Source organism: Oryx dammah, unplaced genomic scaffold (assembly GCF_014754425.2).
Source record: "Oryx dammah isolate SB20612 unplaced genomic scaffold, SCBI_Odam_1.1 HiC_scaffold_16, whole genome shotgun sequence".
In the NCBI taxonomy this organism is placed as follows: domain Eukaryota; kingdom Metazoa; phylum Chordata; class Mammalia; order Artiodactyla; family Bovidae; genus Oryx; species Oryx dammah.
Window position 1 is genome coordinate 42,001,962 of NW_024070200.1, and position 19,367 is coordinate 42,021,328.

The 19,367-nt window shown below is 49.3% G+C and overlaps 1 protein-coding gene across 4 annotated transcripts in view; it reads right to left on the reverse strand.

Annotated features, from left to right (window-relative positions):
- Nucleotides 1-19,367, reverse strand: part of IL16 (interleukin 16) — a 113,868-nt gene that overhangs the window by 1,227 nt on the left and 93,274 nt on the right. For 2 of the 4 annotated variants that reach the window (XM_040257392.1, XM_040257394.1), the window contains exons 13-18: nt 16,297-16,447; nt 11,996-13,082; nt 10,950-11,118; nt 6,404-6,505; nt 2,370-2,628; nt 2,014-2,139 (exon numbers count right to left, since the gene is read on the reverse strand). In XM_040257392.1, coding sequence (XP_040113326.1) covers nt 2,014-2,139; nt 2,370-2,628; nt 6,404-6,505; nt 10,950-11,118; nt 11,996-13,082; nt 16,297-16,447 — 1,894 coding nt within the window. Of the gene's footprint in view, nt 1-2,013; nt 2,140-2,369; nt 2,629-6,403; nt 6,506-10,949; nt 11,119-11,995; nt 13,083-16,183; nt 16,275-16,296; nt 16,448-19,367 lie in introns of those variants that run through there. The other 2 variants (XM_040257393.1, XM_040257395.1) reach the window with 2 other exon arrangements.

Sequence of the window (19,367 nt, forward strand, 5' to 3'; positions counted from 1 at the left end):
TCAAGCTTCCACTGCAAGGGGTGTGGGTTCGATCCCTGATTGGTAATTAAGATTCTGCAAGGAAATAGCAACCCACTCCAATCTTCTTACCTGGGAAATTCCATGGACAAAGGAACCTGGCAGGCTATAGTCCATGGGGTCGCAAGAGTCAGACACAACTGAGCACACACACACATACGCTGTGCAATGCAGTCAAAAATTAAAAAGTTAAAAATATCTTTCCCAGAATTGAGGACTTCCTGGGTGGTCCAGAGATTAAGAATTCACCTTCCAATGCAGGGAATGAGGTTAGGGACCTAAGATCCCACAGGCCTCGGGGCAACTAAGCCCGTATGACACAGCTAGAGTTATGGCCCATGTGCCATAACTGAGACCTGATGCAGCCATAAATACATAAGGTGAAGTTTTGGTTAAGGATAAAAAAAAGCAATTCTATTTATATATATATTATGTATATATAGCTTTTCCAGAGTTGGAGTAAACACAGAATCCTTTGGAAGCTCCCATGTGAGCCTCAGTCCTCCCCCTGTGGTTCAGCAGTTGTAGCAGACCTCCCAGAAACAAAACCAGTCTGCAGTGGGGGCTCCCTGGGGCACAGGGAACAGAGCTAGGAGGGCCTTTGAGTCTCAACACTAACAGCCCGAAGTCACACACCCACAGCTCTTCTTATAGATCAGGAGCCTCAGGCCCAGAAGACAATAGTCACTTGGCAGTTAGAAGCAGAGCTGGAGGGCTTCCCTGGTAAAGAATCTACCTGTCAATGCAGGAGATATGGGTTCGATCCCTGATCCAGGAAGATCCCACATACTGTGGAGCAGCTAAGCCCATACACCACAACTACTGAGCCTGTGCTTTAGAGCTTGGGAGCCTCACATGCTGCTACTATTGAAGCCTTCGTGTTCTGGAGCCTCTGCTCTGCAACGAGACACCACTCTAATGAGAAGCCCGTGCACTTGCAACTAGAGAAAAGCAGGCATATGCAATGAAGACCCAGCATAGCCAAAAATTTTTAAAAAGGAAGCAGAACTGGGCCAGATCCCAGACCATGTGACCCCTTGTCTACAACTCCTGGCTCTGGGACTCAGGGGGTCCAGCTTGAGAATCAGTAAAGAATCAGGGGTGATTGTATGTGACAGCTGCAGCCCATTCATTATCTTCCCAGGAAAACCCAAGTAACCTCAAACTAGGGTTGGCTTGCTCCCCAGTCCATGATGAACAAAATCTCAACATTTTGAATAACAGTAGGAGCTGACAGGTCCAGGATTAGAATGAGGTGAGTGAGGCTGGAAAGTCAGACTCTGTGTTTTGTTCACTGTGGGCTTTTAAAATTAATTTCGATTTTAAAAAATATTGCATTGAAACAGTCTGTATCTTGATTACTGAATATTTCAGCACCCCCTTCAATATTGCACCCAGGACTTCCCTGGTGGACCAGTGGATAAGAATCTGCTTGCTAACGCAGGAGACGTGGGTTCGATCCTTGGTTCAGGAAGATTCCATATACCAAGGGGCAATTAAGCCTGTGCACCACAACTACTAAGCCTGACTGCTCTAGAGCCCCAGCTCTGCAATGAGAGAAGCCACCGCAATGAGATGCCTGCACATCGCAACTAGAGAGTAGCCCCTGCTCTCTGCAACTAGAGAAAGCCCATGAGGAGTAATAAACACTCAGCATAGCCAAAATAAATAAATAATAAATAATTTTTAAAAATTAAAAAAATGGCACTCAGGGCCTCACGTACTTAACCTTGGTCCCATCCCTGCCAGGCTGAAGCCAGAGCAGGCTGGGTCACTTACAAGGACCCAGCAAAATAGAGGGATTACGGGGATGTCTGAGGCAAGGAGAACAGGGAGAAAAAGCAAAGTTAAGTTAGTAAGAGGTCTGCCTGCCTCTCAAAAGGGCCTGGGGTTGTGGGAAACCGATAAGCCCTGTAGGGCCCTCAGAAGCCTGTGGGGTGCCTGGTCCAACACCCACAACTAGAGCTGAAGCCGAAAGGGGGACCCACATCACACCTTTGAAGATCCTGTTAACTGTCAGAGGCTTGTCCCCATGTAGGGAGCCCTTCCCTCCTTCCAGGCTGAAGCCCAGTCCCGCAGAGGTCTTTTCCAGGGTCACCGTGCAGACTGTGGCCTCTGCTGCTGAGAAAACACAGAGGTTTGTTAGGGATGCTCTCCTTCTGGGTATCAGGTGAGCCTGGCTGATGCTGCCAGGGAACTTGTGCGCATGTGCGGACTCACCCATGTGTGCATCGCCCGGCTGGCTAAGTGTTCTGAGGACCAGGAATGACTTAATGGCCCTGCCAGCACTGGCCTCACACATCCAAAAGTGATGTGGCCCACAAGGCTTCTACCAGGCAAGGAGAACTTACCGGATTCTATGGAGACGTCACTGGCCACAGAAGCTGAGCCTGAGGAATCAGTGGAGGAGTTGAGGTCAGTCGTGGCCTCCAGAGTCGGCCTCCTGGTGACGATCACAGCTTGCCTGGGCTCCCGAGCTTGGCGGAGGATAGCCAGGGCATCATTGTGCGTGGCTCCTTTGAGAGACTTGCCGTTGATGGAGAGAACCTCGTTGCCCTTCTGAATGGTCCCTTCCTGGGAGGCTAGCCCGTTAGGGAACACCCTGTGAACCTGAGCAAACCAGAGGAGGTCAGGACCCAGGACTTACCATATTGGATCTGGATTCTTGCTGGAGGAGGATCATGACCAGTTAAACCTAGGTTCTTGTTGTTTAATTGCTAAGCGACCACCTCTTTTGGGACCCCATGAACTGTAGCCTGTCAGGCTCCTATGTCCATGGGATTTTCCAGGCAAGAATACTGGAATGGGTTGCCACTTCACTCTCCTGTGCATCTCCCCCACCCAGGAATCGAACCTATGTCTCCTGCATTGGCAGGCAGGTTCTTTACCACTGAGCCACCAGGAAGCCCAGAAGATTCTTTCAAAGAAAATAAAATGAAAGGTGTCCTAGCTCAGGGCTGCTAGCCAGCTTCACCCCCTTCTCTACCCAGAGCAGAGATCATTAGCAAAAGTGGCCAGACTGGCCCTCAAAATTCTTCCCAACACAACATCCTAGACTGCATTGCTACAATCCTAGTTAACGTTCGGTCACACTCTTTTGCCCTTTGTGGTCTGCATCAGCATTCTCCCAGGAAAACTTCTTCAAGCACTGATTTTGTCACATATTAATAGATATTGTGTTAGAAAAGTTTCCAAGGTCTAAGAAAATTAAGAACATTGGATAAAATACAAGCTCTGAAAATGTCTACCATTTAAAAAAAATATTAGAGACTCTACAGTGCAGGCTGGCATGATAATTCTCTAAGAACAGGCCATATAATGTAGGCTACCCTGGTGGCTTAGACGGTAAAGCGTCTGCTTACAATGAGGGAGACCAGGGTTCAACCCCTGGGTAGGGAAGATCCTCTGGAGAAGGAAATGGCAACCCACTCCAGTACTCTTGCCTGGAAAATCCCACAGATGGAGGAGCCTGGTAGGCTACAGTCTATGGGGTCACAAAGAGCTGGACACGACTGAGCGATTAGTGATCCCCAAAAGATTCAGCAAAGCATTCTTTTTTTCATAGAGAAATTCTCAGGCCACATGTTTCACAGAATGCAGAATTCCTATCCTAGGAAGTCTGAATATTTTTAAAGCTCCTCCCCTAGAAATTCTGATCCTTAATTCCAGTTAAAAGAGACCATCCCCACCCAGGTTTCTTTTCTGAAAAAAATGTGTAGGATTAAAAAAAAAAAATTTCATGTCTTTGCTGCAATCGTCTTCTTTTTTTTTTTTTCCCTGTAATACATTTTTTTTTTTTTAATGTGTATAGGGCTTTTTATTTTTTGGCTCTACAGTATGTGGGATCTTAGTTCCCTGACTCAGGATCAAACCCACCCCCTCTGCAATGGAGGCACAGAGTCTTAACCACTGGACCCCCAGGCAAGACCTGCCTCAACCTTTCTACTGCTGTAGATTCTCATGTGCTTAATTAGGGGGACTGAAGGGCAGCATGAGTGGGCAGTCGCTAAACTGTGCTATGTGTTGTTTTGCTGTTATCCTCTGATCAAGGTTCTTTGTTTCTCTAAACAGTTTCAGTGCTGGAAAAATTCTGTTATGGGGTCAGATGTGGTCAAGATCCTCTGATTACAAGACCCGAGTAGGAGGCAGAATCTGTTCGGCATCTCCATCCATCCTCCACAAGTGAAGCATACATGCCAACAATCCCCTATCCTGAGGCATGGGGAAAAAAAGTTGCACGTCAGTGGGAGCCCAGCTTGTTCTTGATAATGGATGGTACTCAACGTTAGTTCTCTTTGAATGAATCTGGAAAGGAACAGAAGCACTCAAACATGGAAGGAGAAAGGGGAAGTTTGGTGCATAGGATCAGCCGATGTGTACCGCTCCTGGCTTTTGAGGCAGTGTCAGGGGTGGCGGCTGAAATGGGTGCAGAAAACTAACCCCTCCAGGGCAAACCCACAGATCCAGTGTTGTTCCCACAGGCAAGCTCTCTTTTCTGCTCTTCAGTTAGGAAGCAGACTGTGCCGTCCGGAATGTCTTTATGGTGATCTGCCAGTGCTCAGTGTCAGAAATAGGTCCTCATTGGTTTTATGTGCTTTTTTGCGGTGGAGAGCTTGCTTGCAAAGAAGGAAGTTGCTGCTCACACACGACTGACTCTGAAATGACTGAAAGCAGTGTGCCAAGTTACTCTGGGTACCAGCTGGTCCTGCAAGAACAGGGGGCTGGACCTTGAGACCTGAAGCTTCGGGCACATCCTGAGCTGTGCTCTGTGAATAGCAACAGAAACAGCTTCCTGACCTTTCCAGCTGAGCCCCACTGCCTGCCGCCAACCGTCAGATCTGCTTCACCACCGTCCATGTTAACACACCCATCTCCCAGCGGGCAAACCCAGGAAAACTGCCTCCTGTACCACACCTGCCTGCCCAAGGTCTCTTTCTGTCTTTCCATCTGGATGTGCTGTGCTATGTGTCACAGCCAGGCCTTCAATCCTTCCTGTAAAGCCTTCGGCAAAGGCTCCTGTGGTCATAAATCATTCTTGTCTAAACATTGGTGGCATATGTATGTCAAGCACAGGGAGCTCAGGTCAGTGCTCTGTGATGACCTAGATGGGTGGGATGGGGTGGGGAGTTGGGAGGGACATCCAAGAACGATGTATATATGTATACATGTATATATATATATATATATATATATATATATATATATACACACACATATATGTATACCTATACCTGATTCGCTTTGTCGTATAGCAGAAACTAACACAACATCGTAAAGCAATTATACACCAATAATAAGATAAAATGTTGGTTGCTCAGTCGTAGCCGATTCTTTGTGGCCCTATGGACTGTAGATTTCCAGGCTTCTCTGCCCATGGGATTCTCCAGGCAAGAATGCTGGAGTGGGTTGCCATTTCCTACTCCAGGGAATCTTCCTGACCCAGGGATCAAACCTGGGCAGGTCTCCTGCATTGCAGGCATATTCTTTACTGTCTGAGCCACCAGGGAAGCCCAGTGGCTTATAAAGTTAAAAAACATTTTTAAATGTAGATGACTAGTAGGTTACTTATCTCTATTTCCAAAAGAGACATGACACTGAAAAAATTTGTTTTGAATTTTCTTACTGTTTTATTGTTGTTGAGATGAAATTCCCATAATGTTCAATTAACCTGATAGTTCAGTTGGTAAAGAATCGCCTGCAATGCAGGAGACCCCGGTTTGACTCCTGGGTTGGGAAGATCCCCTGGAGAAGGGATAGGCTATCCACTCTAGTATTCTTGGGCTTCCCTGGTGGCTCAGCAGGGAAAGAATCTGCCTGCAATGTGGGAGAGCTGGGTTCGATTCCTGGGTTGGGAAGATCCCCTGGAGAAGGGAAAGGCTACCCACTCCAGTATTCTGGCCTGGAGAATTCCGTGGACTGTATAGTCCATGGGGTTGCAAAGAGTCAGACATGATTGAGCAACCTTCACTTCACTTCACTTCAATGCAGCGACATTTACTGTGCTGGAATTTTTTAAACGTCTCCCCAGGACCTTCAAAAATGGAGGCATTAAGGCTTTGACTTCAAGATATTCTGATAAAACAGCTCTGGGGTGAGGCTGAGATGTCTGTAATATTTTTTAAAGTTCCATGAGTGATTCAGATTTTTTTTGGTAAATTAAAGTTGTTTTGTGTACACAGAGACCTTTTTAAAGTTAAGGATCATGGGACTTCCCTCGTGGTCCAGTGGTTAAGTATCTATGCTTCTCTAAGTATCTTAAACTCCTGCAGTAACCTGCCCAGGGCCTGGAGTTATGCATTCCTCTGATTCCCCCTCCTGATAAGTGCTCCCCCCTCCAAGGGTCATTGCCTCCGGCTCTGATGAACCCCATGACTAGGCCACTCACCGTGATCACTTTGTTTTCTAGATCTGCTCCTCCCGCCAAGCTGAACCCAAGGCCAGCCCCTTCCTCCTTGTGCAAGATGGTGACATGGATGCTGTCTAATTGCTGTAGAAGGAAAATATATGTATTAAAAAACATTGTATTGCAACAGCATGAACAATTTAGCAAGTATTTTTCTTCCCCTCTGTTCAAGTTTAATAAAACTACGGAAGATCAAGATTTAACAAGTGTTTTGACATCAGGCTGTGTGTGTGCTTAATCATGTCTGACTCTTTGCAACCTCATGGACTGTAGCCCACCAGGCTCCTCTGCCCATGGGATTCTCCAGGCAAGAATACCGAAGTGGGTGGCCACTTCTTACTCCAGGGGATCTTCCTGACCCAGAGTTCGAACCCACGTCTCTTGTATCTCTGGCACTGGCAAGCCGATGCTTTACCACTAGCGCCACCTGGGAAGCGTAACATCAGGTTGATCTGCTCTCAAATCGCAGCTTGTCCACGTTCCCAGTTATATCAAACCCATCTCATTATTTAGAAAAAGAAAACTTTCTGGGAAGTCATGGGAAGCTCAAAAGAAAAAAGAAAATGCCTGTAAGGCAACCTGTAGAGTTCTTTTCCTCTCCTGTGCACCCATCCACACCCACATCTGTATAGATGGGGTTGGGTGCTACTGAGTCAGCTGGAAATCGAAGTTGGGACAACACAGCTCTGCCATCTGGTGTGGGATGGGGTCAGCCTGGAGAACTCTGGGTCAGCAAAGCTGGAGTGGTGCAGTTTTGCGAGAGTTGGCTGCTCTGTTTTTATACCTGCTGCTCCGTGGGGCACAGCAGCAGCATTAAGGAAACCAGCTGGCTTCTCATCCTAGAACACACATGCGTACACACACACACACACACACACACACGCCCACCCAGGCACACACACACACACACACACACACACACAGAGTACTTCCCAGCCTGGACCTGGGCTCACTGGAGTCAGAACAATCCCTCTGTAGTGTCTAAAGTCAGAGACCCTCGTCTGGTCTCAATGGTGGTGGTGGGTCTCAAACTCAAGTGCATCCAGGGCCCAGGCAGATTAAAAGAGCAAAAGGGGCAGATGTGAGAGAGAGGGGAACTAGAGAGAACTGAGAGCACATTGGCTCAAGAGGACACTCTGCTCCTAGGAATGCAGACCAGTGCTCCAGGACCATTCATGCCCTTTATAAAAAGAGAGAAGCCAGGGGACTTCCCTAATGGTCCAGTGGTTAAGGATCTGTCTTGCAATGCAGGGAACGTGGGTTCCATTCCTGGTCGGGGAACTAAAATCCTACAAGCCACAGGGCAACTAAGCCTGCAAGCTACAACTAAAGAGTCTGTGAGCCATGGCTAAGATCTGACACAGCCAAATAAATAAATATTTAAAAAGAAAAAGAGAGAGGGAAGCCAGAATCCAGGTTTTGATTCGGGTTTGATGATATTTAGAATATTAATATAATACGGGGCTTCCCTGGTGACTCAGATGATAAAGAATCTGCCTGCAATGTAGGAGACTTGGTTGGATCCCTGGGTCAGGAAGACCCCCTGGAGAAGGGAATGGCTGCCCACTCCAGTATTCTTGCCTGGAGACTTCCATGGACAGAGGAGCCTGGCAGGCTACAGACCATGGGGTCGCAAAGAGTCAGACATGACTTAGCAACCACACACACACACACAATATAATACTTTTTAGACAATCACCAAACAGACCAAATACAATACACCTGCAGGCTCTCAGGCTACCAGTTTGTGCCCTGGCATAAAGGAACAAACTTACATCAAAAATTCACTTGCTCTGGCACCACCAGAGCCTCTGCCATGCCGCTGGCTCCATGAGCCTTTGAACTGGAGTCCCCAAGACCCAGGGGAGGATGAAGGGATGAATGGACTTCACTGTCCCCACCTCTACTGCAGCACTGGCCCAAATCTCCCAACTTGTCCCCAGGCATCAGCTTACTTGCCTTGTAAGAGCCCTTTGTCAAGTTTAAAAGTAAATACTCTCCTCCCAGGGAGGCCCAAAGCAGGACAGCTATGTATTTTATACAGCACTTTGTTGCTGTTGTTCAGTGGCCAAGTCATGTCGACTCTTTGCGACCCCATGGACTGCAGCATGCCACGCTTCCCCGTCCTTCACCATCTCCCGGAATTTTTTCAAAATAATGTTCACTGAATCCTATACAACCATCTCATCCTGTCGTCCCCTTCTCCTCCTGCCCTCAATCTTTCCCAGTATCAGGGTCTCTTCCAGTGAGTTGGCTCTTCACATCAGGTGGCCCAAGTATTGGAACTTCAGTTTCAGCATCAGTTTCAGACTTTCCAATGAATATTCAAGGGTTGATTTCCTTTAGAATTGATTGGTTCGATCTCCTTGCAGTCCAAGGGACTCTCAAGAGTCTTCTCCAGCACCACAACTTGAAAGCATCAATTCTTCAGTGTTAGCCTTCTTTATGGTCCAACTCTCACATCTGTACATGACTACTGGAAAAACCATAGCTTAGCCTGTGTTATTTTGTTGAAATCAGGCTCTGGGTAAGATGGTGCCAGTGCACAGGTGATAAGCAAGAGCCTCAGAGGCTCAGGACATCTTCTCAGGCTCACCCATGCCCTTGATCTAGGGCAGCAGTCCCCAACCTTTTTGGCACCAGGGACCAACCCTTATGGCAGAAAGTAAAGAGGAACTAAAAAGCCTTTTGATGAAAGTGAAAGAGGAGAGTGAAAAAAGTTGGCTTAAAGCTCAACATTCAGAAAATGAAGATCATGGCATCTGGTCCCATCACTTCATGGGAAATAGATGGGGAAACAGTGGAAACAGTGGCAGACTTTATTTTTTTGGGCTCCAAAATCACTGCAGATGGTGACTGCAGCCATGAAATTAAAAGATGCTTACTCCTTGGAAGAAAAGTTATGACCAACCTAGATAGCATATTCAAAAGCAGAGATATTACTTTGCCAACAAAGGTCTGTCTAGTCAAGGCTATGGTTTCTCCAGTGGTCATGTATGGATGTGAGAGCTGGACTGTGAAGAAAGCTGAGTGCCGAAGAATTGATGCTTTTGAACTGTGGTGTTGGAGAAGACTCTTGAGAGTCCCTTGGACTGCAAGGAGATCCAACCAGTCCATTCTGAAGGAGATCAACCCTGGGATTTCTTTGGAGGGAATGATGCTGAAGCTGAAACTCCTGTACTTTGGCCACCTCATGCGAAGAGTTGACTCATTGGAAAAGACTCTGATGCTGGGAGGGATTGGGCGCAGGAGGAGAAGGGGACGACAGAGGATGAGATGGCTGGATGGCATCACCTACTCGAAGGACGTGGATCTGAGTGAACTCCGGGAGTTGGTGATGGACAAGGAGGCCTGGCGTGCTGCGATTCATGAGGTCGCAAAGAGTCAGACATGACTGAGCGACTGAACTGAACTGAACTGAACTGAACTGAACCAGTTTCATAAAAGACCATTTCCCCACAGACTGGGGGAGGGTGATGGTTTCAGGGTGATCCAAGTACACTACATTTACTGTGTACTTTATTTCTATTACCATTACATCAGCTCCATCTCCGATCATCAGGCATTAGAACCTGGAGGCTGGGGACCTCTGCCGTAGGGAACGTTGGCTGTGATGCCTCCTTACCCTCTCCTCCCAGTCAGTCTGGATAATTCCAGTATAAACAGCCTTCGTGAACTGGGGCCTCCCAGACGGATGCAAGGCCCATGAGGCTGTGCTCATCTGAGCTGAATGAGCCTCAGCTCTGCCTGACCACTTCCTTTCCACACACTTTTGGGTCATGCTCAGAAGGCATAGGGGAAGTGGGACTTTCAGAATGACTTGACTGAGTGTGGGAGCCTTTGCAAGTCCTGGGATCAGTCACCTCTCAGTGAGCAGGGCAAATCTTCAGGCAAGAACTCAGAATTTATGATGGACAGGTCACTCGCAAGCAGCATCACCCTGGAGATGCAGGCCAGGCAGGCAGCCAGGGGAACGTGGAGATAGAAAACTTTGACTCTGCGAACTTGAACCTCACCTTTCTCCTTTATTAAATGATCAGAAAGATACAACTCTGATTGAAATCACTTCATGAGCTACAAAGCTCCCTATACTGGAAGGTCTGATTTTGGTCCAGTGCTACAGCACCCCTCTGCCCTGGGTAGGGCACAATCCCACTCTGGTATCTGCCCCTGGGAACCACTGTTTGACTTCAGGGATACCAGGGCTACATGGGTTGCTTTTCCTCCGACCTAACTGAGGTGACCACGCTGCTCTGAGCAAGGCCTTCATCCCTGTAAGTGCTAAGTCACTCAGTCATGTCCAACTCTGAGACCCATGGACTGTAGCCCACCAGGCTCCTCATCCATGGGGTTCTGCAGGTAAGAGTACTGGAGTGGGTTCCCATTCCCTTTTCCAGGGGCTCTCCCCGATCCAGGGATCAAACCGACGCCTCTTAATGTCTCCTGCATTGGCAGGTGGGTTCTTAACCACTCATGTCACCTGGAAAGCCCTTCATCTCTGTAAATGCCCATTAAAAAAGAAACCTACCTTTAATGTAGCTTCGTCCAGCACCTTCACTTCCTCTATGAGCTTCTTTAGTTCCTCTGTGCTCAGCAAGGAGATAACCGACTGACCGGGCTGAGAGGCGCAGTGGTCACAGTCGTTGGCTTCCGTGGACTCACTGAGACCTTCCGTGTATTCTCTCAGCTCTGAAAGGCTTGGCAGGGGGGAGAAGCACACAGTATGAGTCGTGATGCTAACAAGAGCTAACAGTCTTTGCATACCTACTGTATTCCCGGAAGGTGCTAATGTTCATTCAACAAGTACATGCCACAAGTCTATGAATAGAAACTAGGATCCCTTCACCACAGAGATACAGACACTGGGGCTCAGGGAGGTGGGGAAACTTGTCTGTGGTCACGTGGTTATGAAATGCCAAGATCTGGAATCTGAAATCACAGATTGTGGTGTGTCTGAAGTCTGTATTCAAAACGTCACCCTGGAGTATAGCTGATGCTTTGGGCAAATCTGCGTCTATATGACCACCAAGAGTGATGGCCCCTCTCTCTCTCACACACACCCACATACTCACCCACACACTCACAAGACCCATACACTCTCACACCCACACACTCTCTCTCTCTCTCACACACACATGTATGCTCATAAGAACAGGTGGCACCTTCCTTGGTGGTCCAGTGGTTAAGAATGCACCTTGCATTGCAAGGCACACGGACTCAATCCCTGGTCTGGGAAGATCCCACGTGCCACAGGGCAACTAAGTCTGTTTGCCACAACTACTGAGCCTATGCTCTAGAGCCTTTGAACCACAACTACTGAAGCTCATGTGCCTAAAGCCCATGCTCTGCCACAAGAGAAGTCACTGCAGTGAGAAGCCCATGCACCACAACTAGAGAAAAGCCTTTGCAAAGCAATGGAGACCCAGTGCAGCCAAAAAATAAAATAAACATGTGAAAAAGAGACAGACAGAACAGGTGGAACAATCCTTTAGCAAACCTGAGAAACTTTTTAAAGACACAGGATTGTAAGAGGATGAAAGATGAGAGAGGTGAACACTGGACAGAGACACTCACTTGAGAGAGAAGCTGGTGTCCGAGGCAGAAACTTCAGCAGAACTGTTTGTGGGGTCTTCGCTGAATGCTGTGGGAGACAACACCCCTTCTTTGGGGCTGCAGGGGGTCTGGCCGAACGAGAGGGAAGACGGGAGGCACAGCAGGGACTTCATGACGGCCGAGGACACTTGGCTGCTAATGGAGTAGAGTTTACTGGTCTTTTCGTCCAGGGGCTTCATCTCGCAGGACTGGGTCCGGCTCAGGGGGAAGCTCCGAGCCCGCTGACTTGGCATCTTGACCACTGGGCCTCGGGTTCCCTCCATCTGTGTCGCCAGCAGCCTTGAGAGAGGGTCGGGGTCGGAGGAGAGGGTTTTCTGACCGGGCTGCTCTTCCAGGGGAGGGCGCCCTGACATGCCGGGGTCGCTGGCCTCTGAGGTGGCCGGGGAGGCGGGGGGCAGATGCTCTGGCTCTGGCCGCTGCTGCTCCGTGGTGGGGGGAGCCCCTCGCCCCGGGGGACCAGAAGCCCACTCTCTCTCTTGCTTCCCAGGAAGTTCTGCTGCTTCGCCCAAGGAGCTGGAGGCCTGGAGGCTCAGTCTCTGGGCTCCTCTGTCAGGCGGGTGAGCAGAGCCGAAGGTTTCAAAGGAGCTGATCCTCTGCTTGATGGAGGACGAAGCCCGCAGGGGTGGCCCAGGGCGTTCCCTGGAGGTGGGGGTCGGCTGGCAGGAGGTGGCCATCTCTCGCCTGGAGTCTGGAACACGATTCCTCAAACCTTTCAAGCTTTGGCGAAACCAGGCTGGCTTGGGGGCTACTGGAGGACCCTTCTTCATGGTGCTGCCACCCGCTGGCTTGTAAGCTTTGGGACCACCACTGGTGGTGTCCAGCTTCGCGGCAGCCCCATCTGGGTGGCCCCGCATCCCATCTTCCTCACCCAGCGGGGCGTCGGGCTGCAGCGGCATGTGGCTGTGGTTCTCACTCATGATGGGGCTAAAGAGATTTTTGATGCAGTCAGAAATTCTAACCCAGGGGTCTTCGGCTGTGGTCTCAAGGCTATAGTCCATCCGAGCCTGTCTCCTAAGCAATGGGTGTTTTACTGGGGACGTTTGCGTCCCTAGGGGGTAGAAAGAAGGCCAGAGCTGTGTGTTACACCTCATTGTGGGTTTTCCTCCTAAGTTCTACTTTCAAAGATGAACAGCAAGGATTCTAGGGGAGGAGATGAGCAGAGTGGGGGATCCCTACCTGGGTAAGCTGCTACCCCAGGTACTATCACCTGGCTGAAGCACACACAGAACCAGGGGACCAGAGGCATGAGTTAATACCACAGCATCCTAGCGTTTTACAGCTAGAAGGGTTCCCACAGAATACCTAGTCTAATCTCTGACACTGTGTAATTGAGGAACCCAATATTCACAAGGATAAGGGGTCACCTGTTGGCAGAGCCAAGACCCCCATCTCCTGACTCCCCACTTTTGTGTCCTTTCCACTTTTGTGTCCTTTTGTAAGTCCCCTCCATACGAACCTTCAAGTTGTGAACTTTCAGAGATACAAATGTGTGTTCTCATGTCCAATCACGCGAGTTAGTTCATATGTCTGGTGTACATAGTCACATGTGTGCATCCTCTACAAGTGGTTGTGCTTGTGCACACTTTACTGTGTAGGACTGTAGAGAGAACGGTAGTGCAGTGTCTTTATTTCAAGCCCAGAATGTCTGGAAGCAAGCATAAAAGCAGTGGTGATGTAGCTGGCACTATTGTACTGTTCAAGGTACTCTACTGCCAGATTTAAAATGTTTTATATTTGTGTTTATTTTTTATGCATTATTTTTGTGAAAAATATTATAAATCCATTACAGTACAGTACTATGTAGCAGACTGTGTTAGCTAGGTACCTAGGCTAACTTTGTTGGACTTAGGAAAAAATTGAATTCACAAATGTGCTCTCAGAACGGAACTCATTCGTATGTCGCAGACTTACTGTACTAAGTAGCCTCTTGGATAACTCATTAAAACTTTAAAGGTCAAAGCAACTCTCAATTCTCTTACCATTTAAACTTTTAAGCCATAGGTCACACATTGACAGCCTTAATTGGTTTGGACCACCCACATCATTGAAAAGCAATGCAGGTGTGAAGGACTTCAGACAGGTTGCAACCCAGCTCAATGGGGTTACAGCCTCTCTCTCACCCAGCCAGCATTTCACACATTAAAGTATCATCTGGTCCCTGAAGTCATGTCGGTTTGCTACTTGAAGATTTAACCAGCTTGCTCGGCAAAGGAGCGTTCCCAGCCCAAAGAGTCAATGAGAGATGAGAAGGCTCCAGGGAGAAAGAAGCTCTGTACCAGTGATTCCCCAAACTGGGCTGCACACTGGAAACTGGAGGATCTAAAATATACTAGGTCTGATTTAATACATCTGGGATGAGCCTGGGTGTTGGCATTGGGGCAGCCCCATAGGTCCTTCCAGCCTGCTTTATCAGGCACGCCCAGTCAAGTTCAGCCCCTCACCACTGGGGTCAGAAGAAGGGGAGCATATGTCGGTCTTTCTTGGAAGCCCATCTTGAGGAAGCCAGAACAGGGGAAGCTCTGCCACTAGCCACTCTTTCCCAGGGACAGAGGGAGGCTGGCCCCCAAGTCCTGCACAGCCGAGAAGCCAAGTTTATGTGTGGCCCTTCGGTCACCCCAGGTCTCACTGTTCTGGTGCCATGCTCTGGGCGGTGCCTGGTATCAGAATTCAGCCCAGTGTAAAGAAGACATTCATTCCTCCTGCCTCTTGTTCCAATGCCAGCCCTCAAGCTACACAACCATGCAGGGCATTAAGCCTGGAAGATCCCAAGGAGAACTTCTGCACTATCCCAGAGGCCGGGGTGGTTAGTACTGACTCTGGGACTTTACCAAGTGTGTCTGGCCCTCTCAGCCTGGTCCTGCATTTATGCTCTGCTGTAAGGCCTGTTGTAAGACTCAGCTGTCAGACATTCTGCGTGAGAGCCCTATGCACACTGGGGCGAGGAGCTCTTGTTGGTAGACCACTGAGATGATCCCTGGTGTGTTCCTCAGTTGGGCTGACTAAGGGGTGAGGAGGAGCCTCCAGTAGTAGGGCCCCTGCTCCAGGAGAGATGTGCCAGGTATTTCCATTCACAGCGTTCCTGGACCTCCAAGAGCCTTCTGTGTGCTTTGCACGTGGTTACTGTTATTTAGTTGCTAAGTCACGTTGGACTCTTTTGTAAACACCATGGACTGTAGCCCACCAGGCTCCTACGTCCATGGGTTCCCCAGTCAAGAATACTGGAGTGGGTGGCCATTTACATGTAGTGCTACTCAAACAGGTTGAGCAATAAATATGTAAGTGTGTAGCCAATTCTGCCTGGAGAAGGAAGTGGCAACCCACTCCAGTGTTCTTGCCTGGAGAATCCCAGGGACGGGGGAGCCTGGTGGGCTGCCATCTATGGGGCTGCACAGAGTCAGACACGACTGAAGCAACTTAGCAGCAGTAGCAGCGGCAGCTGATTCTGCCACTACCACTACTGGGAGCTCCTTGCTGGACTGGTCTGTCTTCTTTCTCTCATTCTCCTTCACATTCATTCTCATCTCTCTCTCTTTCTCTCTGTGTGTCTCTCTCTCCCAGTGTCTGTCTCTTCCTCTGCCTTGCTCCTTCCCCAGAAGCCAGTACAGGGACTCTTGAAGGCAGCATTGAATATACACTTACTGAACTGAGTCACCCGTTGGGGTTCTGTGTGATTTCCCACTTGCTGATGAGACAACTGAGGCTCACACACAAAAAAGTTGAGTTGCCCCAAATCACACTGGTGAAGGACAGAGCCAGGTTTCCCACCCTGGTCTCCCTGACCCCAAATCCCATCCTCTGTCATCAAAGCTCTAAATATTCAGCTCACATCTCAGCACTTTCAGGGGCACCCCGGCCATCCCCCACATGGGGTTGGTGACCACCAGCAAGCTGCTATTCACTCATGCCTCTCTGACCCACATCCCCAGACTTGGAAATGCTGGAAGCAGCTTTCTAGAAGGCTGTCACCCGGGAAGCAGCGGCCGCTCGCTGTGGTTGGGTAGGTGTGTCTGGGACCTTTCCCAAGGGCTCCCTTCTCCAGCTGACTCTCTGGATTGGCCCACATTCCTCCCATCACCACTGTGCTTCCCCCCACCCCCTGCATCACAGCATCACTTCTCCAGCCAAGAGGTTTCCACCCTGACTGCTCACCAGCCCAGGTCCAGCTGTCCAGCCATGCAGGACGCTCTAACGCTCCAGACAGTCTACCCCTAGTGCTGGACCTTGACCGAGAAGGTCCCTCCTCCTGGCAGATGAAGACCTACCTGGGCTGGCTGCCCTCCTCCCTGGCTGGCCCTCTGAGAGGAATGTCGTGTGTGGCCTGACTGCAGGTCCTGGGTGGCCAGCAGCGGTGTGAGGGGTTCTCCCCGCTGTGTCTTCCTGTGGAGGCGGCGGTACCAGCAGTTCTCTGGCTTCCTGTGGTGTAAACAGGAAGTGAGACTGTGTCAAAACGGTAGCCTCCAGCTGTGAGAAAGCAAGGAGCCCTCTGATTGGGACTGGGGGGCCGACATCGAGAGGCTTTAATGAGAAGTCCAATAGCAGCCCTGGTGGTCAAGAGGGTCCTTTCCTCCATGGCGCTGCCTGCTTGGGTGACCAGGGAGCTGGCACCTCCTGGAGGCCCAGAGCATCCCTCTGCTTCCTGGACACATGAGCTGGCATCCAGGGCAAGGGCTCACCCACTTGACACATGTGAAGATCCTGGGCCCCCTGTGACAGGGAGAAGAGGGCTGGGGGCGCGGACTGGGGCCGGCGCTGCTTCGTGTACCACGACATCTGGCCACACTCCTCCTCCTCCCAGGGGGGAAGACAACGAGGCAAAGATCTGCCTCCCGAGTCTTCATTAAGTTAAGGTTAGAACCCTTAGAGGAAAACTTGGATCTGTTGCTTTCTACATTGTGATTCATTGTTCAGTTATTTACGGTCTTCCTTGATGGCTCAGTGGTTAATAATAAAAAAAAAAATCCACCTTCCAATGCAGGAGACCTGGGTTTGATCCCTGGATTGGGAATATCCTCTGCAGAAGGAAATGGCTACCCACTCCAGTATTCTTGCCTGAAGAATCGACAGAGGAGCCTAGCAGGCTACAGTCCATGAGGTCACAGAGACCTAGACATGACTGAGCGACCAGACAACAACATTCAGCTCTTTAGAAAGGATGATGCGAAGGATGACAGAAACTCTGGAACTGTGCCATCACTCCCCTCTGCTGCCCCCAGGGAGACCTGATCAGTCTAGGGCAGGACGGTTTTTCCATTAAGCATGGATGTGGCCTCTGGCTGCTTCACAAACCAGTTCAGGGATGAGGTGGACCAAGCACCAAGTCACTCTCTAATGCTTGAGTAGAGTTTGGATTTTCATACAGCATGAAAGAGATGTTGCCAGGGCCCAGAGGCAGGGACCAGCACCAGTTCTGTCCCAGAGTGGGGGCAGAAAGCTTCTCAGGAGAAGTGCTTCTTGTCTGGCTCTTGAGCAAAGGGTAAGAACTTTCCAGGCAGAGAAGCCAAGGAAAAGTGTTCCAGAGAAATAAACATCCATGGTAGAAGCAAAAAGCAGACCAGCAACCCAGAAAGAAAAGAAGGCCAATATAAAAATGATGCTGTATAGGGCTTCTCTGGTGGTCCAGTGGTTAAGAATCCACCTGGCAATGCAGGGGACACGAGTTCAATCCCTGGTCTGGGAAGATCCCCTATGCCCCAGGGCAACTAAGCCCATGAGCCCAGCTACTGAGGCCAGAGTGCCCTGGAGCCCGTGCTCTGCAGCAAGAGAAGCCACTGCAACGAGAAGCCCGCGCTGCAGCCAGACAGACCCAGCACAGCCACAAAATAAACATATAATTTAAAGAAAGACGCTGCCAACATGTTTCTGCAGGGGAAATACTCTGCCACAGTGCAGTTGATGGTATCTCTTTTCTGCTCTTTCCAGGGTCAGGTGGAATGATGGGCTGGCTATTAGACAAGGCTGTGAGCTCCCTTCCAAAAGGAAGGAAACAAGCAGGAACAAAAGCACCATGTGGGGACTAAGAGAGAAACTGAAAACATTTGTGGTCTGAGATTTATATCTACTTTGTCAATAAACATTCTTTAGGAAGGATAATTCTATACAAGTGAGAAATGTGTTCACCAAACATTGTCCCAGCCCAGGGTTCCCTATTTAGAACTGAGTTCTACGGCAGCACTTTGGAAACACCGAGAGACCAACCAACCAACCCAAAGGAATCATTGTGTCTCTTGAACTAGTCCTTCAAAAAAGCAAGGTTTGGTTATGAAATTAGAAGCTTAAAATATCAGACCGTTGGTATCTAAGACACTCATCCGCAGGAAAAAAAAAATGACATGTGTCTGAAATTTAACTGCACCCCGGGAACTCGGCACCGTATGTATATCCGTGAATGGTTGACACTTTCATAGGCTGATGCCCTGGGTACCAACCACAGTAGTGAAAGCAACTTTGCATGTTGGACGACTCGGATGTGTTTTGTCTTTTCATCAACACACCTGATACTGCACCCTCTTCATGGGAGGTTTTTTTTTCAATTAGCTCCTGAAGTAAGATTGATTTCACTTGAATTTTGCTGTAAATAGTTTTTCCTGGCATAGTGCTTGGTAGTGAATGATGGAGAGAGAAAGGAAAGAAGACAGGAGATGACTTAGGGGAGAAAGTGATTTTTAACCAAAAGTGATCATTGAAGCTGATTTTCTAGAAGGGAGAGAACTGGTCCTCTGTTGAAAGAAATATCCTGAAGGTCATTTTGGTTGTGGAAGTCCTCTTGAGTTACAGTAGGTGAAAAACACACTGGGCCTGTCATAAAAGCTTGAAAATGGTCATGGGACCCTGGAGAGGAAAGACTGGAGGAGGTGGAGGGTAGAGGACAGAAAGACAGAGGAAAAGGAGGAGGGGGAGGGCCTGGAGGGAGGAAAGGAGGAAAGAATGGAGAGGTATTACACAGTGGGGCCAAACAGAAAAACACCCAGTGAGAAATCCCCAGACATGGCGGAGGATATTTTAAGAAGAATGACATGCAGCAAACAGCCCCTGTTTTTATGGTGCTGTCGCCCCTTCTCTGCACCCCCAACACCCAGGAAAATATTATGGTGCTGGCTGTGCTTTTGTAAAAGGCTGTGGAAGGGTCTGTGGGGCCCGTGGGACAAAGCAGAAGGACAGAGAATTGCAGCTGCGGAAGTGGGGAGGGTGCAGGCAGGAGAGACGGATGCTGAAGAGCAGCCAGGGCGGTAAAGACAGGGGACTTCTGCCTGCAACAGAGCCCCTGTCTGCCTTCTTCTCCCCCAGCAGCCTTGCCTGGGGAGACTCCCTCCCCATACCTGGTCCAACCCGGCCA